At 44.4% G+C, this 20,426-nt stretch overlaps 1 protein-coding gene across 1 annotated transcript in view; it reads left to right on the plus strand.

Annotated features, from left to right (window-relative positions):
* Positions 1 to 490: 490 nt before the first annotated feature.
* The window catches only part of PLCL2 (phospholipase C like 2), a 192,942-nt gene continuing 173,006 nt past the window's right edge, over positions 491 to 20,426 (plus strand). The window contains exons 1-2 of the mRNA XM_082392639.1: positions 491 to 585; positions 970 to 1,524. Coding sequence (XP_082248765.1) covers positions 1,198 to 1,524 — 327 coding nt within the window. The 5' untranslated portion in view covers positions 491 to 585; positions 970 to 1,197. The remainder of the gene's footprint in view (positions 586 to 969; positions 1,525 to 20,426) is intronic.

Here is a 20,426-nt window from a genome sequence, read left to right on the forward strand (position 1 = left end):
GCCCCCTCCCCCCGCCCCAGCATCCTTGCAACTAGTTGAATCAATTCACAGATTCACAGTTCAGGAGCCCAAAGGAACGGAATTAGCTTCTGTATGTGAAGTGGGTCTGACCCACGAGGGGAGCCCAGAGGGGAACGTCCGGAGGGCCTCCTCCGGAGCTGGGCGGGAGCGGAACGAGTCCCGCGCGCGGGGCGGGGTAGGATGGGGCGCAGCGGCGGAGCCCAGAGCCCGGGACCATCGTGCGGCCCGCGGCCTGCGCTGTCTTTGCTCCTCGGGGCGCCGGCGGGTGACTGGAACTTGCCAAATCTCTAGGGAGGCGGGGAGCCTCCCGGGACCCGCGGCCGTCGCCGTCCGCTGGGCAGCGAGGTTCCTGCAGCCCGATGAGCCGGCCCAGCGGCAGCAGCCGCGACGGCGGCGACCAAGAGCGGGAGCCGGGTGGCCCGCGGCGGCAGGGGAGGGTCCCCGCGGCCTGTAGGGGGCAGCGCCGAGCCCGGGAGGAGACGGCGGCGGCGGGGTGGGCGAGTCACGGCCGCCCTGCCCGCCGTGCGCTTACCCGGCGCCGCCGGCTTCGGCGGGGACCCGGGGGTACGTGGCGGGCCCGGCGCGCGACAGCCCCTGGGGAGTTGGGATCCCGGGAGACCCCGGCGTCGCCACCCGCCCGCCCAGGGCCGCGAGAGCCTCGGGCGGCGCCTCCGCGTGGCCGGGGAGCATCTGGGCGCCCGCCGCTTCCCCGAGCCCGAGCGGGACGCCCGGTGCCCGCGCGGTGGGTGCCCTGAGCCCCGCGGTGGGCGCCCCGAGCCCCGCGGTGGGCGCCCCGTTCCCCCGGGGAGGGCGCCCCGTTCCGGCGCCCCCGGCCGCGCGGTATTTGTGGCGCCCGCGGCGGCGTGTGTGCCGGGCGTGTTTCCCTCCCGGGTGCCGGGCCCCGGGCCCCGCCGCCGCGCTGACTGTGTCTCTCTTCTCCCCCTGCAGGAATCTTCCGAGAATCCTGCTGCCGCGACTGTAACCGTGAGCGAGGCGAGCTCGAAACCAACAGCACATCTAAATTAAAAAAAAAAAAAAAAAAAAAAAAAAAAAAGGCGGAAGAAGCGGCCGAGGCGGCGGCGGGAGGAGGAGAGGAGGAGGGGCCGCGCGGCCCGAGGCGGCGGGGACGCGGGGACGCGGGGACGCGGCTTTGTGCTGGCGGGTCGCGGGGCGCCCATGGCGGAGTGCGGCCGGGGGGGCGCCGCCGGCGGGGCCCTGCCCACCTCCCCGGGCCCGGTCCTCGCGGCCAAGGGCGCCCTGAGAGCCGGGGCCGGGGAAGGCGGCGGCGGCGGAGGGCGCCTCGGCCACGGGCGGGCGCGCTATGACAGCGCCGGGGTTTCCAACGGAGACTGCAGCCTCGGCGTGTCCGCGGACGAAGCCCAGGCCAGCCCCGCCAGGGGCCCCCGCGGCGCCGCGCTCGCCGCGACCCCCGGCCCGGCCGCCTGCCCCCTCCCCCGGGAGAGCAAGCCGGGCGGCCTGCCGCGCCGGAGCAGCATCATCAAGGTAGGTGGGAGAGGGGCACCCGTCGCCCGCCCCCCGCCGTCCGCGGGGACTCTTCCCCCGAGAGGGGAGTAGTGGTGGCAGGAGGGGGGTGTACGAGGAGCCCCCTGCTAACGGGAACCAGGGGTGCGCTGGTGCTTGGGGTGGTTGAGCGGGGATTGGGTGCATATGGCATTTGGGAAGAATGGAGAGGTGGTCCTGAATGTGCAGGGAGCTGTGCTCAGACATCCCCCGTGGAACTTAGGGATGTCACCTCTCCCAGGATTGGCCTGGAATGATGGCCTGTACCTGCTTGGCAGGGCACGCTCTCCTGTGGTAGCCTCGGCTGGTAACAGACTCCCTGCAAGGTTTCCATTGTATGTTGAAAACAGTTATCATGTGAAAACATTTTCTTAAAAATCCCAGTTATTTAATAGGTTTCTTCTGATCGCTCTATAGTTGCCTCTTGCAAACGGTTGGACTCAGAGGGTGCAAAAAAGTCCCAGGTCACTCAGCCTCACGGAGAAATGGAGTAGGTTTCTGAACATAAATGCCCATTTCGGCTTTCTTAGGGTCAGAGGCGCTGAGAGATTACAGTCCTGCACGGTTTAATCTTTTCCTTGCTGCAGTAGGCAGGCCTCCAGCTCTGTGGAAGTTCTTTTGGGCAGTTTGCTTGGTTTTGCTATCTTTTGCCTGGGGTTATTTAGCAAAAGGAAGTCAGCGATTGTTTTGTGAATTTTAAACTCCAGGAGTAATATAAGGAACTCCTGAGTTTGTGGTGGTTTCGTTCTAATATTACATTTTGGTCTGCAGTGCAAACATATTTCTCCTGACATGAAGTGAAAAAAAAAAAAAGATTGATGAGCTAAGAAGAGCAGAGCCTTAGGAAGGGCTAGCTCTATCTGCTCAAGTTTGGAACAAATATGAAAATGTTGCTGTCTGAAGACTGAGAGGTCACCAGGGCAGTGAGCAGCAAAGCGCCCTGACACGGCTGCCCCCACCTTCCTGTGGCAGATCATCAGTGGGAGAGGGAGAGCAGAACGGGCCACAGTGAAGAGAATTGACACTGGTGGTATTTGACATTTAATTGGACCTACAGAAACCTTCTGAGTAGCACGTAGTGTCTGATGGTATTATCAGCCTCTGCAGTTACCTAGTGAAATATACAACCTTGCTACTGTATGTAACAAGCAGTTGTGAAACTGCTTTTCGCTTTGTCATCTGTTGGCCCGGTTTATGTCTGAGCAAGGGCACAGTTGGAGGGCTTAAAGATCAAGTGTATTAACTATCTGCAGCAGGCGTTTAGAGTTTAACTAAGGAAAGCAAAAGAGGTTTTTGCTGCCTGCCTACCTAGCTTTTAGTGACTTACGTTTTCTTCTACTCTGTCGCTTATGTTGCCATGGAAGTTGCTTTCAACCGTGCGTGGTACTCAATTCCCGTTGACAGAGTTATGTGTCATAACTGTTTTTATTGGTTACTAGGTATTTGTGGTGATTTTGCACCGCGGTGTTAATGAAATCTGATGTGAAAATTCCAGAGAAGATACAAGCTGACCACATTTTAACTCCTCTCCCTCAATTTTTTTGAAGGGCCTGTTTTTGCACTTTTTTTAAAAAAAATTCAGATTTAATTGTTGTCTACATGTGGTTCACAGTGTAACTTATTTAATTACAACAGCATCTGTTTTAATTTTGCATTCATGGGAGGTTAGGAAGAAGGATGGTTTGCCAACATTTCTGACATGTGGAATTGAGAACTTGTTGGTAGATATCATTTCTTCATTGAAGATGCTAGAAGCACATGGGGAAATGATTAATAATTCAGAAATCACTGGAATTTTGAAACTTTCCCAGATATCTTCGTCACTTTTCTTCTTTCTAATGAAGGCAGTTGGTCCCTTGTTTGCAGTTGTATCTCTAGATATACATTGTGAGGAATGACACGTGCTTGCTTCCTGAATGAATGGACAAATGATAAGAAAGTACATGTTTTCTCTAAGTTCTTTTAATTTTTAAAATGGCTCATTGGGATTTACCAGTCTCATATCTTATTTATTGTCTTGTATCTCCTAAGATGACTTGACTCCTTTTCCTTGCCTCTATTTTCAATGTGCATTTTCTTAATCACCCTTTAAAACTATGGAAATAGTGTTGAAAGTTGATCAAGCCTGGATTTTAGGGAAGGAGTATGCTATATTTAAATAGGTAATTACTTGGTATTTACTCCCTTTCAGCTGGCGTCTTGAGGGATCAAGATTTTAGAAATTTAGTGTGGCATTTTCTAAAGACATGACAGCATCAAGTTAATAGCGTAATAGAATAAAGAGATCTTTTACTTTAATACCAACTTTCATAAAGCAGCAAATAGTGCACAGGTATTTTTGTCACACGAATGGCAGAATTACATTTCACTTTTGTTAAAATATAATAAACAGCTTAGCAGGAGCCCATGTGAAAAAGCAGTGGTGACATCTTTCTTTGGTTTCTTTTGAATAAAGGGATGAATGCAGCCAGGTGATGGAAGGGGAGAGGCGGGAATAGATTAGTGAGCATGGTGATGATGGGGGACTTCAGGGCATGGCACGGAGAGTGCATGCTCTCTAAGGATCAGAGGCTGGTGTTCACGGGGTTGCATTAGTTGCAGTGTCCGGCTATGCCTGTTTCCTAGTTCGTTACAGTCTTGACCTTCCTCTTAGGTGGGGATCCCCAAATCAGAGAGAGAAATAACAGCAGAAATGGGATAAACAGTGGGCAAAAAAGGGGGACTATTGCTGAGGTGCAGGACGTGCAGAAATCCACTGTAGGCTGACTGGAATGATATTCCTTATTTAAAATTATTTCTTTGGAACTCCATCTGTTTTGTAAATGTGGTGTTGAGTAAGAAATTGTAAATTGTAAAACTACATTTTCTGCCAAAATAGATGCACAGATCCATACTAAAAGAGCTCCTTGGTTATGGTAAGAGTGTTGATGGAAATTCAGGGTGAGCAGCCTGGTAGGACCTTTCTAAGTACCTTGAGAAGAAAAATAAATCATGGAACTCATCACCAGACTTTTCTACTTTTCCTTAGCTTATTGAAAATAGTGTTACACTTTTTAGATTATTCTCAAAGGCCTATGACTAGAGTTTTAGGGGAGAAGCCATTATGTTTGTCATCTTTAGTAATCTAGTAAACGAAAACATCACTTTCATTTTCTCTTTCCATATTTCATTTCATCACACCATTCAATACAGTCCACGCTTTATTTTGAAACAGTTAATTTGGTTAGCTGTTCAGATGGCATTCATTTTTTACAAATAGCTCTATCCTTTAATTCAGGAGCTTGGTCTAAAAATATGAAGTAACATTTTAAGCCTTAGATTTCTTTTTAAGCTTTGAAATAAATGAAGTTAAAATGTCTATTAGTTTGGATGGTTTACTTTAGTCAAAGCTAATTAAATATTTTGGATGGTACATTAAGAGAGGTGATTTAATTTGCATAAAATACAATTCACTCCTGTTGGTGTCTAGTTCTATGGAATTTGACAAACACATGTAAGTCATGTAACCACTACCACAACCAAGATCTAGAACAATTCTATCATCTCAAAAAATTCTCCCAGTCTCTTTGCAACCTTCCCTGCCCCCTATCCCCAGACCATAACAACTATTGATTTGGGTATTTAAAAAAAATAAGTTGGAAGTATAGCCATTATACTATTTTGGTATTTAAAAGTAATGACAGCAGCCACTGTTTATTAAGCACTTACTATGTGCAAAACACATGAAAAGTGTTTAACTTGAGTCTGTGACCTGGTGTTGCACCAGCCATGGAGGCTGAAGAAAACCCCAAGTTCAGAGGGGTCAACTGCTTGTCCAGGGTGCTGGAGCTGGTTGTTGTACCCCGCTTGGGCACTCCACTGACCCCCACATTACACTGGCAGTGTTAATTTTTTTGTATACTTAAGGAAGCATTGGTGGTTTGGAACACCAGATTTGGTTTTCCCCTTTAAATGTGGGAGATACTGAAGGGAAAAAAAGAATCTCAATTTCTTCTGGCAGAAGAAGTTGGCAGATAATATAGCCAGGCAGCTGTCTAGTCACCTGTTATGGCTGCCTGACTAGAGACTCTGGCTTCACTGGGACCAAAAGTTTGACCTTGTCCAAGGTGGCAGCCCTTAGTTTTCTTAATATCACTGCTATCCTTATTATAGTATTACGGTGTGTAGGGGAAATGCTTTTACTAACTTTCCGCCAACATAGATTCCCCACGTCTTGATGCTGAGCACTGCATCATGGGGAACTAGCAGGCTTTTCACATCTATTATGCATATTTAAACAAAATAGTTAAAATGTACATTATGGTGTAAATGAAGTAGACTCTTTGCAGGCCAAAGCTGGGCTGTATTTATCAGTTCTGCACAGAAAGCAAGCACTCAATCACCGTTTTCTGAATTTTATGTTAAGAATAATATCTGCATTTGACTTTAGACTTTTTTTTCTGAATGGGGGCTCGGGGGAGACAGCTGTACACCCAGCAAACCTGTGGGCATACCATGAATATTCAACCAACAGTAACTGGATCACAGAGTGAATTTGTCTGGTTAAACAGGCAGCCTTGGTCATTTAGCTCAGAAAACTCTGGTAGCCAATCAGCAAGTCTCCACTTGGCTTTGTACTGATGCATGGGAAGGAGTCCACGCTTGACAACTGCTGCAAGGCGGGCGCAGGGCCGCGGGTCTCAGCCACTCAGAGAGCTTTCGTCACACTTCGGAGTTCAGTTTCAGAAGTCATTAGGGGGTGTTCACTTTCAGACCCTAAAAATTACTTACCCCTTTTGCTTCTTCTCTTCCCTGTCTTCCAACCTCCCCTCCAAACAGTTATGCTTGACTTGTGGTGCTTTTCACCAGGTCCAAATAGACAACTGACAGGAAATTGTTTATTATTATTTTTTAAATTGCCTATCTTGGCCTCTCGAGTTAGTTTCTTAGAATGCTCTCTCCCAGAATCTGTTCCGTTCCTTTTATAGTTCTGTGTGCTCTGTAAGGGGTCTAAACGAGACTGTTCTTTTTTGCTTTTTTTAATGCTTAAGTTCCCCATGCCTCAGAATTCAACAAAATAGGGCAGTGCTATCTGCAGCCTAAATGCAGGTATAAATGAATTGTGAATATTCACGTTTTCCCTTCAGGCTCTATTTTATACATGTGTCCAAAAATAGATGCTCTGTTCCTTATTAATGCTAAATTTTGTCTGTCATTACTTGCTTGTCTACCAGACCTCCAGATTGGTTTAGCTACTTACTTTTTATTTCAAATTAATGGATTCTGTAGTACAGGGGATATTCATATATTTTTACCGGTGGGCCACAGGATCTGAAACTGTGCAAGCTGCCTGGCCGGCTTTTCTCTGCCATTGATAATGGTGAATCGAGAGGAGGGTCGTACCCGGCATGGGTGTTAGTAGTGACTCAGACAAGTCGGAACCCCCAGGGGGGTTTCAGTGGGACCTGTGTTCCTTGTGGCAGAATAATCCCATAGCTTTAGGGGGCTCAGAGCATATAATGACTTACATTGAGCTTTAGCAACAATTGTGTGAGTGGCCCAGTCTGCTGGCAGGACGCCTGGCACCTACCTGTCTCCGAAGGGCAGAGGAGGGCAGGTGGGAGGCCCTGCTGGCCGCAGGTGCTTGGTCACATGGCGGGGGATTAGGTAAAACTTGTTCTAGGTAGTAATCTCAGCTGGGCTGTACAGGCAGACCACCTTTTATTGTGGTTCGCTTTATTGCACTTCACAGATAGTGCGCTTTTTACAAATTGAAGGTCTCTGGCAACCCCGCGTCGAGCAATTCTGTTGGCGCCATTTTTCCAACCGCATTTGCTCACTTCGTGTCTCTGTGTCACATTTTGGTAATTCTCGCAGTATTTCAAAATATTTCCTTGTTATTATGTTTGTGATGGTGATCTGTGATCAGGGATCTTTAATGTTACTATTGTAATCATTTAGGGGCACCACGAACCGTGGTGAACCCATGTCAGACGAACTTAACTGATAAATTTTGTGTATGTTCTGACTGCTGTCACCTCCCTGTTCCCTGAGACACAACAATGTTGAAATTTGGCCAGTTAATAGCCCTGCAATGGCCTCTAAGTGTTCAAGTGAAAGGAAGAGTCACACATCTCTCATTTTATTTATTTTTCTCATTTTAAGTCAAAAGCTAGAAATGATTAAGCTTACTGAGGAAGGCATGTCGAAAACCCAGATAGGCTGAAAGCTAAGCCTCTTGCACCAAACAGTTAGCCAAGTTCTGGATGCAAAGGAAAAGTTCTTGAAGGAAATTAGAAGTGCTGCCCCAGTGAACACACCAATGGTAAGAAAGCGAAACAGCCTTATTGCTGATATGGAGAAAGTCTGAGTGGTCCGGAGAGACGATCAGACCAGCCACCACATTCCCTTAAACCAAAGCCTAGTCCAGAGTAAGGCCGTAACTCTCTTCAGTTCTGTGAAGGCTGAGAGAGGCAAGGAAGCTGCAGAAGAAAAGTTCGAAGCTTAGCAGATGTTGGTTCATGAGATTTAAGGCCAGAAGCCATCTCTGTGACATCAGAGTGCAAGGTGAAAAGCAGCAAGTGCTGATGAAGAAGCTGCAGCAAGTTATCCAGAAGATCTAGGTAAGGTAATTCAGGAAGATGGCTACACTAAACAGCAGATTTTTCAATGTGGATGAAACAGCCTTCTATTGGAAGAAGATGCCATCTAGGACTTTCATAGCTAGAGAGGAGAGGTCAATGCCTGGCTTCAAAGCTTCAAACGACAGGCTAACTCTCTTGTTAGGGGCTAATGCAGCTGGAGACTTGAAGTTGAAGTCAATGCTCATTTACCATTCTGAAAATCCCAGGACCCTTAAGAATTATGCTGAATCTACTCTGCCTGTACTCTGTAGATGGAACAGCAAAGCTTGGATGATGGCACATCTGCTTGCAACATGGTTTACTGAATATTTTAAGCCCACTGTTGAGACCTATTGCTCAGAAAAAGAAGATTCCTTTCAAAATATGACTGTTCAGTGACAACGCACGTGGTCACCCAAGGACTCTGAGGGAGATGCACAACGAGATACATGTTGTTTTCATGCCTGCCAACACAACATCCATTCTGCAGCCCATGGACCAAGGTATAATTTCGACTTTCAAGCCTTATTATTTAAGACATATATTTCGTAAGGCTATAGGTGCCATAGAGAGTGATCCCGCTGATGGATCTGGGCAAGCTCAATTGAAAACCTTCTGGAAAGGATTCACCATTCTAGATGCCATGAAGAACGTTCATGATTCATGGGAAGAGGTCAAAATATCAACGTTAACAGGAGTTTGGAAGAAGTTGATTCCAACCCTCATGGATGTCTTTGAGGGGTTCAAGACTTCAGTGGAGGAAGTAATTGCAGATGTGGTGGAAACAGCAAGAGAACTAGAATTAGACATGGAGCCTGAAGATGTGGCTGAATTGCTGCAATCCCATGATAAAACTTGAATGGATGAGGAGTTGCTTCTTACGGATGAGCAGAGAAGGTGGTTTCTTGAGATGGAAACTACTCCTGGTGAAGATGCTGTGCAGCTTGTTGAAATGACAACAGAGGATTTAGAATATTATATAAATTTAGTTGATGAAGTACTGGCAGGGTTTGAGAAGAGTGACTCCAATTTTGAAAGAAGTTCTACTGTGGGTAAAATGCTATCAAACAGCACTGCATGCTACAGAGGAATCGTTCGTGAAAGGAAGAGTCAGTTGATGGGGCAGACTTCATCGCTGGCATATTTTAAGAAACTGCCAACCACCCCTGCCCTCAGCAGCCACCACCCTGATCAGTTGGCAGCCATCAGCATCGAGGCAAGACCTTCCACCAGCAAGAAGATTACAACTCACTGAAGGCTCAGATGATGGTTAGCTTTTTCTTCTTCAACCGATAAAGTATTTTAAAATGAAGGTATGTATATTGCTTTTTTAGACACAATGCTTTTGCCCACTTAGTAGGCTACAGTATAGTATAAACACAACTTTTATATGCACTGGGAGCCAAAAAATTCGTGTGATTCTCTTTATTGCGATATCTGCTTTATCGAGGCAGTCTGGAACAAACCCCCAGTATCTCTGAGGTGTGCCTGTACGGTGGGGTCTTGGTCTGTCCTCAGGACACATGTTGCATGTCTGGATTATTCAGGGGGAAGAATACTGGTGGGAAAACTAGAAGGTGTGAAGTTCGGTGCTTGGATCAGATTCTGGCTCCCTCTCTTCCTTCCTATTGACCTTGGGCAAGATATTTAAGTCTGTGTGTCTAGTTAACCCATCTCTAAAACAGAGATAGTGAAATCCCCCTCATAACATTGTCATGGAGATTAAATGAGATGATGTGTGTGGAATACTCAGAGCAGTGTGTGGCCTGTAGTAAATACTCAATAAGCAGTCCCTAGTATGTTTAGTTTCTCTTATTTAGAGTTGATCCTGAGATGAGCAAACTCATTTAGCTTCGTTTGAATTGGAGATCACTAACACTGCTATCCCCATTTTGAAAGTTTATCTTTTGAGACTGAAAGAATGTACCCAGATAAGTTTCTCAGACTTATTCTGAAGATTCTTCACGAATGATTTTTGTTCTGGTGCCTTTCTAAATCTGATGCGTCAGTACAACGGAGCTCATATCTTAATAGCCCCACTTCAATAATCAGAGAGCACTGGACATTAGTTTTATTGCACCAAGCACCCATATGTCTTGGTTTGCCCAGCGTAGTCCGGATTTACCTTGGACAAAACCAGGGTTTTGTCCTCTCTGCTCTCCTTTGATGGATTTCAAAGCTTTTCAGGAGGGAATCATTTCCCATTTTTGTTTCTTTTTAACAAAATTTGATTTACACTCTTTAGGGTCCTGGAGAGTAAAGCAGGTAATAGTAACAATTTGTTTTCAGGTGAGTTTTTTCTGATAGTATCTATCCCTACTTTGTTTTGGAATTGTCAAATAATTATAAAATTATAGAATATGTTTATGCCTTCAACACATTACTATGAGTTCAGTATTGAGGTATCTTCTTGGAGTATGCTAAATATACTGATTTGGAAATAGTAGATATTACTATCCCAGAAACCAGGCAGCTGGATTTAAAAGTGATTAATCATGTAGATTCATGGGATTTTTAGAACGGAAAGAGATCATGCAAAATTCTTTTGTAGTTATAGAGAGGCAAGGCCATACTGATCAGTACCTCTAGCTCCTAGCTATGGTTGAGTTCATTTATTTGCATATTAGCATAGCAGAATTGGAAAAAAATTGTTATGTAATACTGCAGTATGTGAGTATTAATAGCACAAGATGTGGTCTTCCAAACAGCTATTTTTGAGAATTTGTTTTTTTGGCTATAGATAGCTACATGGGTACACATGCTACACTTGTGCACGCATGTACTCTGAAGCCTCTGTTTATAAATAGTAAAGATTAAGAACAAACCAAATAACATAGTGGTGGTTGGCACGAGTCCTGTCTCGTGAGAGACTGATGGGTAGCAGGTGTCTGCTCTCTAAATTGAAAATGCCCAGGCAGGGGGAGCCTGTTTTTATGAACATTGCTGATGCGGCTTCTGTTGTTTTTGACCAATTAGTGTGGCCACAGAGGGATAAGCGACCTCGTTTGCAGCTACCATTAGAATCACAAGCTGTACGACTCTCTCCACATGGTTTCCTGCTACTCCTTATTTTTCATCTTCCTTCTAAGCTCTGATACCCTGTGAGCATAAGTAGATGTAATTTTTAAAATAGTTAAAATGGTTTAATGGTTATTCTTGGAGGAAATACAGCAAGTTGCTTAGATTTTTATTGCTATTAATCCATGCTAGTAGATTATATTAAATACCAATAGAATCGTTCAGAGGTTTTCATATCGGAACTGATAGAATTCCTGATGTAATGAGGGTTTAACGGATGTGTTTGTCTTTGGAGTTTTTGGTGGTTTGTTGAAAACGATCTATATATTCTTTCAGGGCTTTCTCTGGTTTATGTATATTCCCATAAATGTTTTTTCTATGCACTAAAATAGTATCAGAAGTTGAATTGCTATGTTATAGGATATGTGTATATTCAGCTTCAGTAAATATTATCGTGTGCTTTTCCTAACTGACAAAACTAATTGACACACCCACCAGATTATGTGAGTTCTAGTTGCTCTAAATGCTTCCTAATACTTGGCATTGTCAGTGGTTTTTGTTGGTTTTAAATTGTATCTGTGATGGTTATGTAATGCACTGTGGCTTTTAGGTTGCATTTCCCTGATCACGAATGATGTTGAGCATCTTTTCATGTTTTCTTGGCCATTAGTATATTCTCCTTTGTAAAATGCCTATTCATGTCTTTTGCCCATATAAAAAAATTACGTTTTTATATTTTAAAAAATTAATTTGTGGGACTTCTTTACATTTTCTGGATATGTCTTTTGTGTGATATGTATATTGAAAATTTCTTCTCCTAGTATGTGACTTGTCTTTTCATTGTCTTAAGGGGCACCTCTTAATGAATAATAAGTCTTAGTTTTAGTGAAATCCAGTTTATCAGGATTTTCCTTTATGGTTGTCATTTTTTTTGTCTTGTGTAAGATATTTTAACTTAGCTTGAGACCATGAAGGTATTCATTTATTTAACTTCTAGAACCTTTATTTTTCAAATTTAGCTCTGCAGTCTGTCTGGAACTTATTTGTGTGTGTGGTGTGAGGTAGGGGTCAAGATTTTTCTTTCCATGTAAATATCCAGTTAATTAATCCAGCACCACTTATTTGAAAATATCATTTTTCCCTATTGCACTGCATCAGCCCTTTGTCATATATCAAGTGACTTTATATGTGTGGGTTTGTTCTGAAGTCTCTTTTGTTAGATTGATCTATTTGCCTGTTGTTTCGTTCATACTGTATTTTTTCCTAGGTGTATACCCAACAGATAATTAGTCCATTTGTGTATCAAAAGATATGTACAAGAATGTTTGTAGCAGCATTAACTGTAAGAGCCCCAAACTGGAAACAACCCAAATGCTCATCTTTTAAAATAATCATATCACACAATGGAATACTATGAAGAAAAAAGACAGATAGACAGACAGGAACAACAAAAAGAGCAGATGTCTGCTACATGTACCGCTCTAGCCTCTCAAGATAATGTTGAGGGAAAGAAACGAGACACAAAAAGAATGCATATTGTATGATTCCATTTATATAAAGTTCCAAAACAGACAAACTGATTTGTGGTGATAGAAGTCATAATAGTGGTCCCATTTAAGGCTCATGACTGGGAGGGGGGACCCAGGGGGCTTCTGGGTGTCACTGATTTTTGGTTGCTGGATCTGAGGGTGGTTCCACTTTGTGAAAATCCATTGAACTGTACACACTCCTGACTTCCAGAGGTATATCATACTTCAATAAATAAGTTGATTTACACAATTGTGAAAATTAATCAAAATTAGATACTTACAGGCTGCTTCACTCTGCACTGTTTAGGACACTGCCTTTCATAGTTTGCTGCTGTCTGTCGATCAACATGTAATACACCTTTTTGCTGCAGTGGGGTGCTGATGCCGCAGCGAGGCCTGGTGGAGGCCCAAGCTGTGTGATGGTGTGGAGTGGGGGGGTGGGGGAGATGCTGGCTGGAACAGCAGGAGGACAGGCTCCTTCCTGGGCTGTGCTGAGAACACATCAGGAGCCGGGCCTGGAAGGAGGGGGGTGCGGGCTGACACAGTGGTGAAGGGAGTGTTGGTCACTGGCGTCATCTTACTCCGTTATGATCGCTGGGAGTTTTTTTTTTTTTTTTTTTTTTAATTAATTAATTTATTTATTTATTTTTGGCTGTGTTGGGTCTTCGTTTCTGTGCGAGGGCTTTCTCCAGTTGCGGCGAGCGGGGGCCACTCTTCATCGTGGTGCGCGGGCCTCTCACGATCACGGCCTCTCTTGCTGCGGAGCACAGGCTCCAGACGCGCAGGCTCAGTAATTGTGGCTCACAGGCCCAGTTGCTCCGTGGCATGTGGGATCTTCCCAGACCAGGGCTCGAACCCGTGTCCCCTGCGTTGGCAGGCAGACTCTCAACCACTGTGCCACCAGGGAAGCCCCTTGCTGGGAGTTTTGACGATTGGTTTGGTGTGATTTTGAGCGTTTTCATCCCTTCCGGTGCGCTCGAAAGATTTACTGTTCGAAAGTGTGCTGCTCACACAAAACTTTGAGAACCTCTCCTTTGTGGAGCACCTGTTCTCTACAAGATGGTTTTCTAGAGAGCACTTTTGGTCTCAAAAGCAGTGAACAAACAGAAACCAGTTATCCAGGTTTGTAGACAAAAGCGAGAGTTTTGTGTTGGCCACTGAAGAGCCATCTACCTGGGGTCCCAGGTGGCCAGCAGAGTTTTGGCTCTATTGGCATTTATCTTGTCCCATCGAAATGTTCCTTCAGGTGGAGAGAACACCAGCTCTTCAAATGGGTCACACTGGAATTTTTAGGACACTGAATTATCTGGATTCTAAAACATACTAACGTGCAGATCCACTCTAGTCCAATTAAATCAGAATTTCCGGGGTTTTCCTAAAGCGCCCTGGGAGATTTTAGGGCATGGTCAGGGTTGAAAATAGCTGAAACCTTTCTCCTGTGTTGGGTCTCAGACTGGGTCAGCTCTGTTAGATATGACAGAACAAGCAGCCCCAGAATCCTGCAGGTGACAGGCGGTTGGTTGGTGGTCCTGTGGCTGGTAGGGCGCAGGGGGTAGGGTGCAGCCTTCAGCTCCCTCAGTGGAGCCTCTCCTTCGAGGAGTTGAGTTGCCCTTTTTCCAAGGGGGCATGTAAGACACTGATGGTGCTCGCCTTCATGAAGTCAAATCTGGAGAAACTGACTTAACATGTAAAAATGGTGGTCTGCCCTCTGTGCTAATCATTGTACCTTAAGAATGTATTTTTGATCCAAAGAAAGGAGTATGTTGCATCAATACAGGCCCTGGGTTCATTATCTGGGGCCTTAATCTACCTGGATTGATCATCACTGGGCAGCCACTGTATCCTGGTCCATCCCTCACAAGAGAAAAGACCTCTGTGTACCCAGGACATTCTGCATCATGGAAGAAGACCTCTGCAGGAGGAATATTTTTTGAAAGAACTAATTTGACTGAGGCATGAGCACTGTTTCTAGAGAGAGGTGATTGTACATTTCAAACTTTAACCACCGCAGGCGGTGATGTGTAGTAAAAATGCTGTTTACTCGTGGCAGATTATACGTCGACCCTTGAAGACAGGTGTCTGTTTGTACAGGTAACTTATGCTGTGAGGAAGAGAACAATCTGGTGATGCTTCAGGGCATCGCGTGGTGGCGTGCCAACAGTCGGGGTGGGTGTATCTTGATCTTTGGGTGAACGTCTGCTTTCTGAATGCCGTAGCCTTTTCCTCTTGCCACACAGACCCTTGTGGTCAGGAGGAATGACCATTGAACTCCCAGAGCATCTGTAAAATATATTTCGTTGAGCGCAGAGCAGTCACATGAAAACGTCAGTGTTGCGGATTCGTGGTCTTCATGACTTGCTGTGTGCTCTTCCTCCAGGACTTGGCTGCTCTTATCAACAGACCACCGTTATTCACGCTCATCCTTTTAGGTCAATTGTTTTTCTCTTCCAAATTAACATGAGTGGATATTCCAGAATAGAAGCTTGTGTCCCCCTGTCCTAGCTGAGAAGGCCGAGTCTTTGGAGACCCCGGTCTCTGGAGGCTGGAGGATGCAAAGTCTGGCAGCAGAGAAGTGTTCTCGAGCCTTCCTGACTGTGGTTGGGGCCCACTTATTCATACATAATTGATACACCTCTAATTGTTGTTTTATTTACTTATTTCTAAATGGGAGGCAGAGTAGAAATGAGCTTTAACATTCTTTGGGGGAGAAAGTCTACAATCTTTCTGTGAAAGTTTAGTACCAAGCTAATATTTACCAAGCTAAGAATTGGAGGGGTTTCCTTCCCTACAGCGTAATTAGCCAGATCTTCTTACCCATCTTCTCTGTTAGGGAAGAAAGTATTGTTGAAGATTGCTTTTAATCGCTAAATACCCCTTTTGCCCCCAAGAATACCTGCCATTGATGAGTGATACCCTGAGGAGACTAGAAGCAAGAAGGTGAAACAAAGCGAGAGAAATAGGCAAGTAGCTTTGCTGGCTGGCTTCTCACTTAGTGGAGGAGAAGTGTCCTCCCTCTGTGGCAGTGCCCCGACCTCTGTGCGTTTATCGTGCTGGTTGCCAGACGGCAAGGTAAAACGAGGAGGGAGATGGCGTAGAAGATGTCACCGAAATAACAGGCTGCGGTAGAGCTCCGGACCCAGATAGGACTTGGAGACTCTCAGGCCTACCATTCCTATGAGCACCAGGGGCCGTGGGGTCCATACATTATGCTCCAAAAGAGTGCTTTCAACCTTTTCTACACCAGGCTACAGAGACAGAATGATGTAGTGGTACAGCTCAGTTTGAAGAGGTGGCTTGCGGCTACAGGCCCCCACCCAGCTGTGACGAGGCCAGGGATGGAAGGTGAGGGCTTGCAGGATGAGTATCCTGGCCAGCCTGTAATCCACCGGCGGCCCCCGGTGCTCTGCCAGGGCACCCACATTTAGTGGAGGCTGTGCTTTCCAGGTGGTGGAGAGGAGAACAGAGGTGTGAGGAAAGGTACGGTCGGCTCTGGGTGCTCCACATCCACGGCTGCTGAGGTGATGCCCCCCGTTACGCAACTGCAGGGGCCGGCTCACCTCTGTGGTGGACGGGAGCTCGGCCCTGGGACGTGCCACGGAGCTGCAGCCACTGGAGCCGCGTGGAGCCCGTGCAGACAGCAGCAGTAGACAGGTGCGAGACCCGGACGGGATGGGGCACCTCAAGAGCGAGAGGGACAGTCAAGCACCTGCGTTCACAGCGGGGCCGATGCCGTGTATAGAGAGGACTGTTAATCTAGCCTTGGGCTTTTCTCCTATATCTGAACAGAGCCAACCGTGGGCTCATGTTTAAAACCAACAACAAAAGAGCCTCAAGTAGGCAGGGAGGCTGAACTCCCCGAGTTCCTCTGCAGAGGCTCAAGCCTGAGTCGAGGACTCCAGTTCTGGTGCTCAGGGCTCTGTTCTGTGGGGACCGGGAGCTGCAGGTGGGGAGCCCCGGGCTTCCGTCTGGGGTTTGTGCCTCTGCCCCATCGTAATGTTAAATGCACCCAGAGGAGTCCGCCTTCTCCTCTTTTGCATGTAAGAGGTACATGAATTCTCGTCTGCCAGATTTCTTAGGTGTGTTTTGGGCACCTGGGTCAGTACTTTCTGAGTCACTTTCTGATGTGGTAGGTAAAGGCTGTATAAATCTCGGGAGGATCTGTTTATCTGAATGATTCGGTTGCTGCTATTTTACTGTTTCAAATCTTTGCATGAGAAAGATCTGTGCTATTCCTATAAGTTTACTCATAAATCCATTAAACCATTCACTCTCCATCCTAAAAATCCTAATGAGAGACTCTATCCTGTTTTAAAGGTCACATTTAATTTCCCACCTCTCTTATCATCTATAATATACAATGTTGTTTTCAATACTCCCTGTTCCACCTTATTTGAATATCATGTTTTGGTTTCATATTTTTAATTCGTTTCACTCTGGCTTTGAATTACTTACCATTTCAAGAGGAAATGCATAACCCCAGGCCCTGTGCCTTGTCCCCCAGCCGGTCACTTTTATTATTTTTCAGCGCTGGGAGCTGGTGGGTTGGCCTGACGGTTTTAGTCATGACCAGGATAGAGCCAGTGGGGTTTTAATCTCAGAGTTGTGAAAGGCTCTATTATGACCTAAGCAGTGACTGTGATACTAAAGAAAATGACCTTCATTTTTTTCTGGACAAAGTAACAATTCAGAGAAGAATTTAGGAAGTCTCTTAATATGATAATAATCATTTAAATACAGTTATTTCTGTATTTTTAGTATTTTTCTGTGGATTTGAAAAGACAATACAATTTTTAACTAATGAAATTACAAATTACACTTTATTTTATTCTTTATTCTATTCTCATTCCTACTGAAGACAGAAAATCCGAACTTTAGATCATATTTTGACTTTTAAGAAAATCAGCAAGACTCTTTATATCTCACTGTATTCTCTATAAATTGAAATAAAGCTACATGTTAATCTCCTCATTGCATGATTGTCCTAATATTTGAAAGAACGTTAAAACTCCTAAAGCAAGATGTTATGAAAACATAAAACGGTGGTAACAATACTTCATAACCAAAAAAGAAAAAAAAATAATCTGTGAAAGTTCATGTGTAAGCTAGTAACACCTCACATTTACATAGTTCTTTAATCTCCACCAGGCACTTTTTTTTTTTTTAACATCTTTATTGGAGTATAATTGCTTCACAATGGTGTGTTAGTTTCTGCTTTATAACATAGTGAATCAGCTATACATATACATATATCCCCGTATCTCCTCCCTCTTGCGTCTCCCTCCCACCCTCCCTATCCCACCCCTCTAGGTGGTCACAAAGCACCGAGCTGATCTCCCTGTGCTATGCGGCTGCTTCCCACTAGCTATCTATTTTACATTTGGTAGTGTATATAAGTCCATGCCATTCTCTCACTTCGTCCCAGCTTACCCTTCCCCCTCCCCGTGTCCTCAAGTCCATTCTCTACATCCGCATCTTTATTCCTGTCCTGCCCCTAGGTTCCTCAGAGCCATTTTTTTTTTAAGATTCCATATATATGTGTTAGCATACGGTATTTGTTTTTCTCTTTCTGACTTACTTCACTCTGTATGACAGACTCTAGGTTCATCCACCTCACTACAAATAACTCAATTTCATTTCTTTTTATGGCTGAGTAATATTCCATTGTATATATGTGCCACATCTTCTTTATCCATTCATCTGTCGATGGACACTTAGGTTGCTTCCATGTCCTGGCTATTGTAAATAGAGCTGCAATGAACATTGCAGTACATGACTCTTTTTGAATTATGGTTTTCTCAGGGTATATGCCCAGTAGTGGGATTGCTGGGTCGTATGGTAGTTCTATTTTTAGTTTTTTAAGGAACCTCCATACTGTTCTCCATAGTGGCTGTATCAGTTTACATTCCCACCAACAGTGCAAGAGGGTTCCCTATTCTCCACACCCTCTTCAGCATTTATTGTTTGTAGATTTTTTGATGATGGCCATTCTGACTGGTGTGAGGTGATACCTCATTGTAGTTTTGATTTGCATTTCTCTAATTATTAGTGATGTTGAGCATCCTTTTATGTGTTTGTTGGCAATCTGTATGTCTTCTTCGGAGAAATGTCTGTTTACGTCTTCTGCCCATTTTTGGATTGAGTTGTTTGTTTTTTTGATATTGAGCTGCATGAGCTGCTTGTAAATTTTGGAGATTAATCCTTTGTTAGTTGCTTCATTTGCAAATATTTTCTCCCATTCTAAGGGTTGTCTTTTTGTCTTGTTTATGGTTTCCTTTGCTGTGCAAAAGCTCTTATGTTTCATTAGGTCCCATTTGTTTATTTTTGTTTTTATTTTCATTTCTCTAGGATGTGGGTCAGAAAGGATCTTGCTGTGATTTATGTCGTATAGTGTTCTGCCTGTGTTTTCCTCTAAGAGTTTTTTTAGTATCTGGCCTTACATTTAAGTCTTTAATCCATTTTGAGTTTATTTTTGTGTATGGTGTTGGGAGTGTTCTAATTTCATTCTTTTACATGGAGCTGTCCAGTTTTCCCAGCACCACTTATTGAAGAGGCTGTCTTTTCTCCATTGTATATTCTTGCCTCCTTTATCAAAGATAAGGTGACCATATGTGCGTGGGTTTATCTCTGGGCTTTCTATCCTGTTCCATTGATCTGTACTTCTGTTTTTATGCCAGTACCATACTGTCTTGATTACTGTAACTTCATAGTATAGTCTGAAGTCTGGGAGCCTGATTCCGCCAGCTCTGTTTTTCTCTCTCAAGATTGCTTTGGCTATTCGGGGTCTTTTGTGTTTCCATACAAATTGTGAAATTTTTTGTTCTAGTTCTATGAAAAATGCCATTGGTAGTTTGATAGGGATTGCATTGAATCTGTAGATTGCTTTGGGTAGTAGAGTCATTTTCACAATGTGGATTCTTCCAATCCAGGAACATGGTATATCTCTCCATCTGTTTGTATCATCTTTAATTTCTTTCATCAGCATCTTATAGTTTTCTGCATACAGGTCTTTTGTCACCTTAGGTAGGTTTATTCCTAGGTATTTTATTCTTTTTGCTGCAGTGGTAAATGGGAGTGTTTCCTTAATTTCTCTTTCAGATTTTTCATCATTAGTGTATAGGAATGCAAGAGATTTCTGTGCCTTAATTTTGTGTCCTGCTACTTTACCAAATTCATTGATTAGCTCTAGTAGTTTTCTGGTAGCGTCTTTAGGATTCTCTGTGTATAGTATCATGTCATTTGCGAACAGTGACAGCTTTACTTCTTCTTTTCCGATTTGGATTCCTTTTATTTCTTTTTCTTCTCTGATTGCGGTGGCTAAAACTTCCAAAACTACGTTGAATAAGAGTGGTGAGAGTGGGCAACCTTGTCGTGTTCCTGATCTTAGTGGAAATGGTTTCAGTTTTTCACCATTGAGAACGATGTTGGCTGTGGGTTTGTCATATATGGCCTTTATTATGTTGAGGAAAGTTCCCTCTATGCCTACTTTCTGGAGGGTTTTTATCATAAACTGGTGTTGAATTTTGTCGAAAGCTTTTTCTGCATCTATAGAGATGATCATATGGTTTTTCTCCTTCAATTTGTTAATATGGTGTATCACATTGATTGATTTGCATATACTGAAGAATCCTAGCATTCCTGGGATAAACCCCACTTGATCATGGTGTATGATCCTTTTAATGTGCTGTTGGATTATGTTTGCTAGTATTTTGTTGAGGAATTTTGCATCTATGTTCAT

The sequence above is a fragment of the Balaenoptera borealis genome (assembly GCF_965194805.1).
Source record: "Balaenoptera borealis genome assembly, chromosome: 5".
NCBI lineage: Eukaryota > Metazoa > Chordata > Mammalia > Artiodactyla > Balaenopteridae > Balaenoptera > Balaenoptera borealis.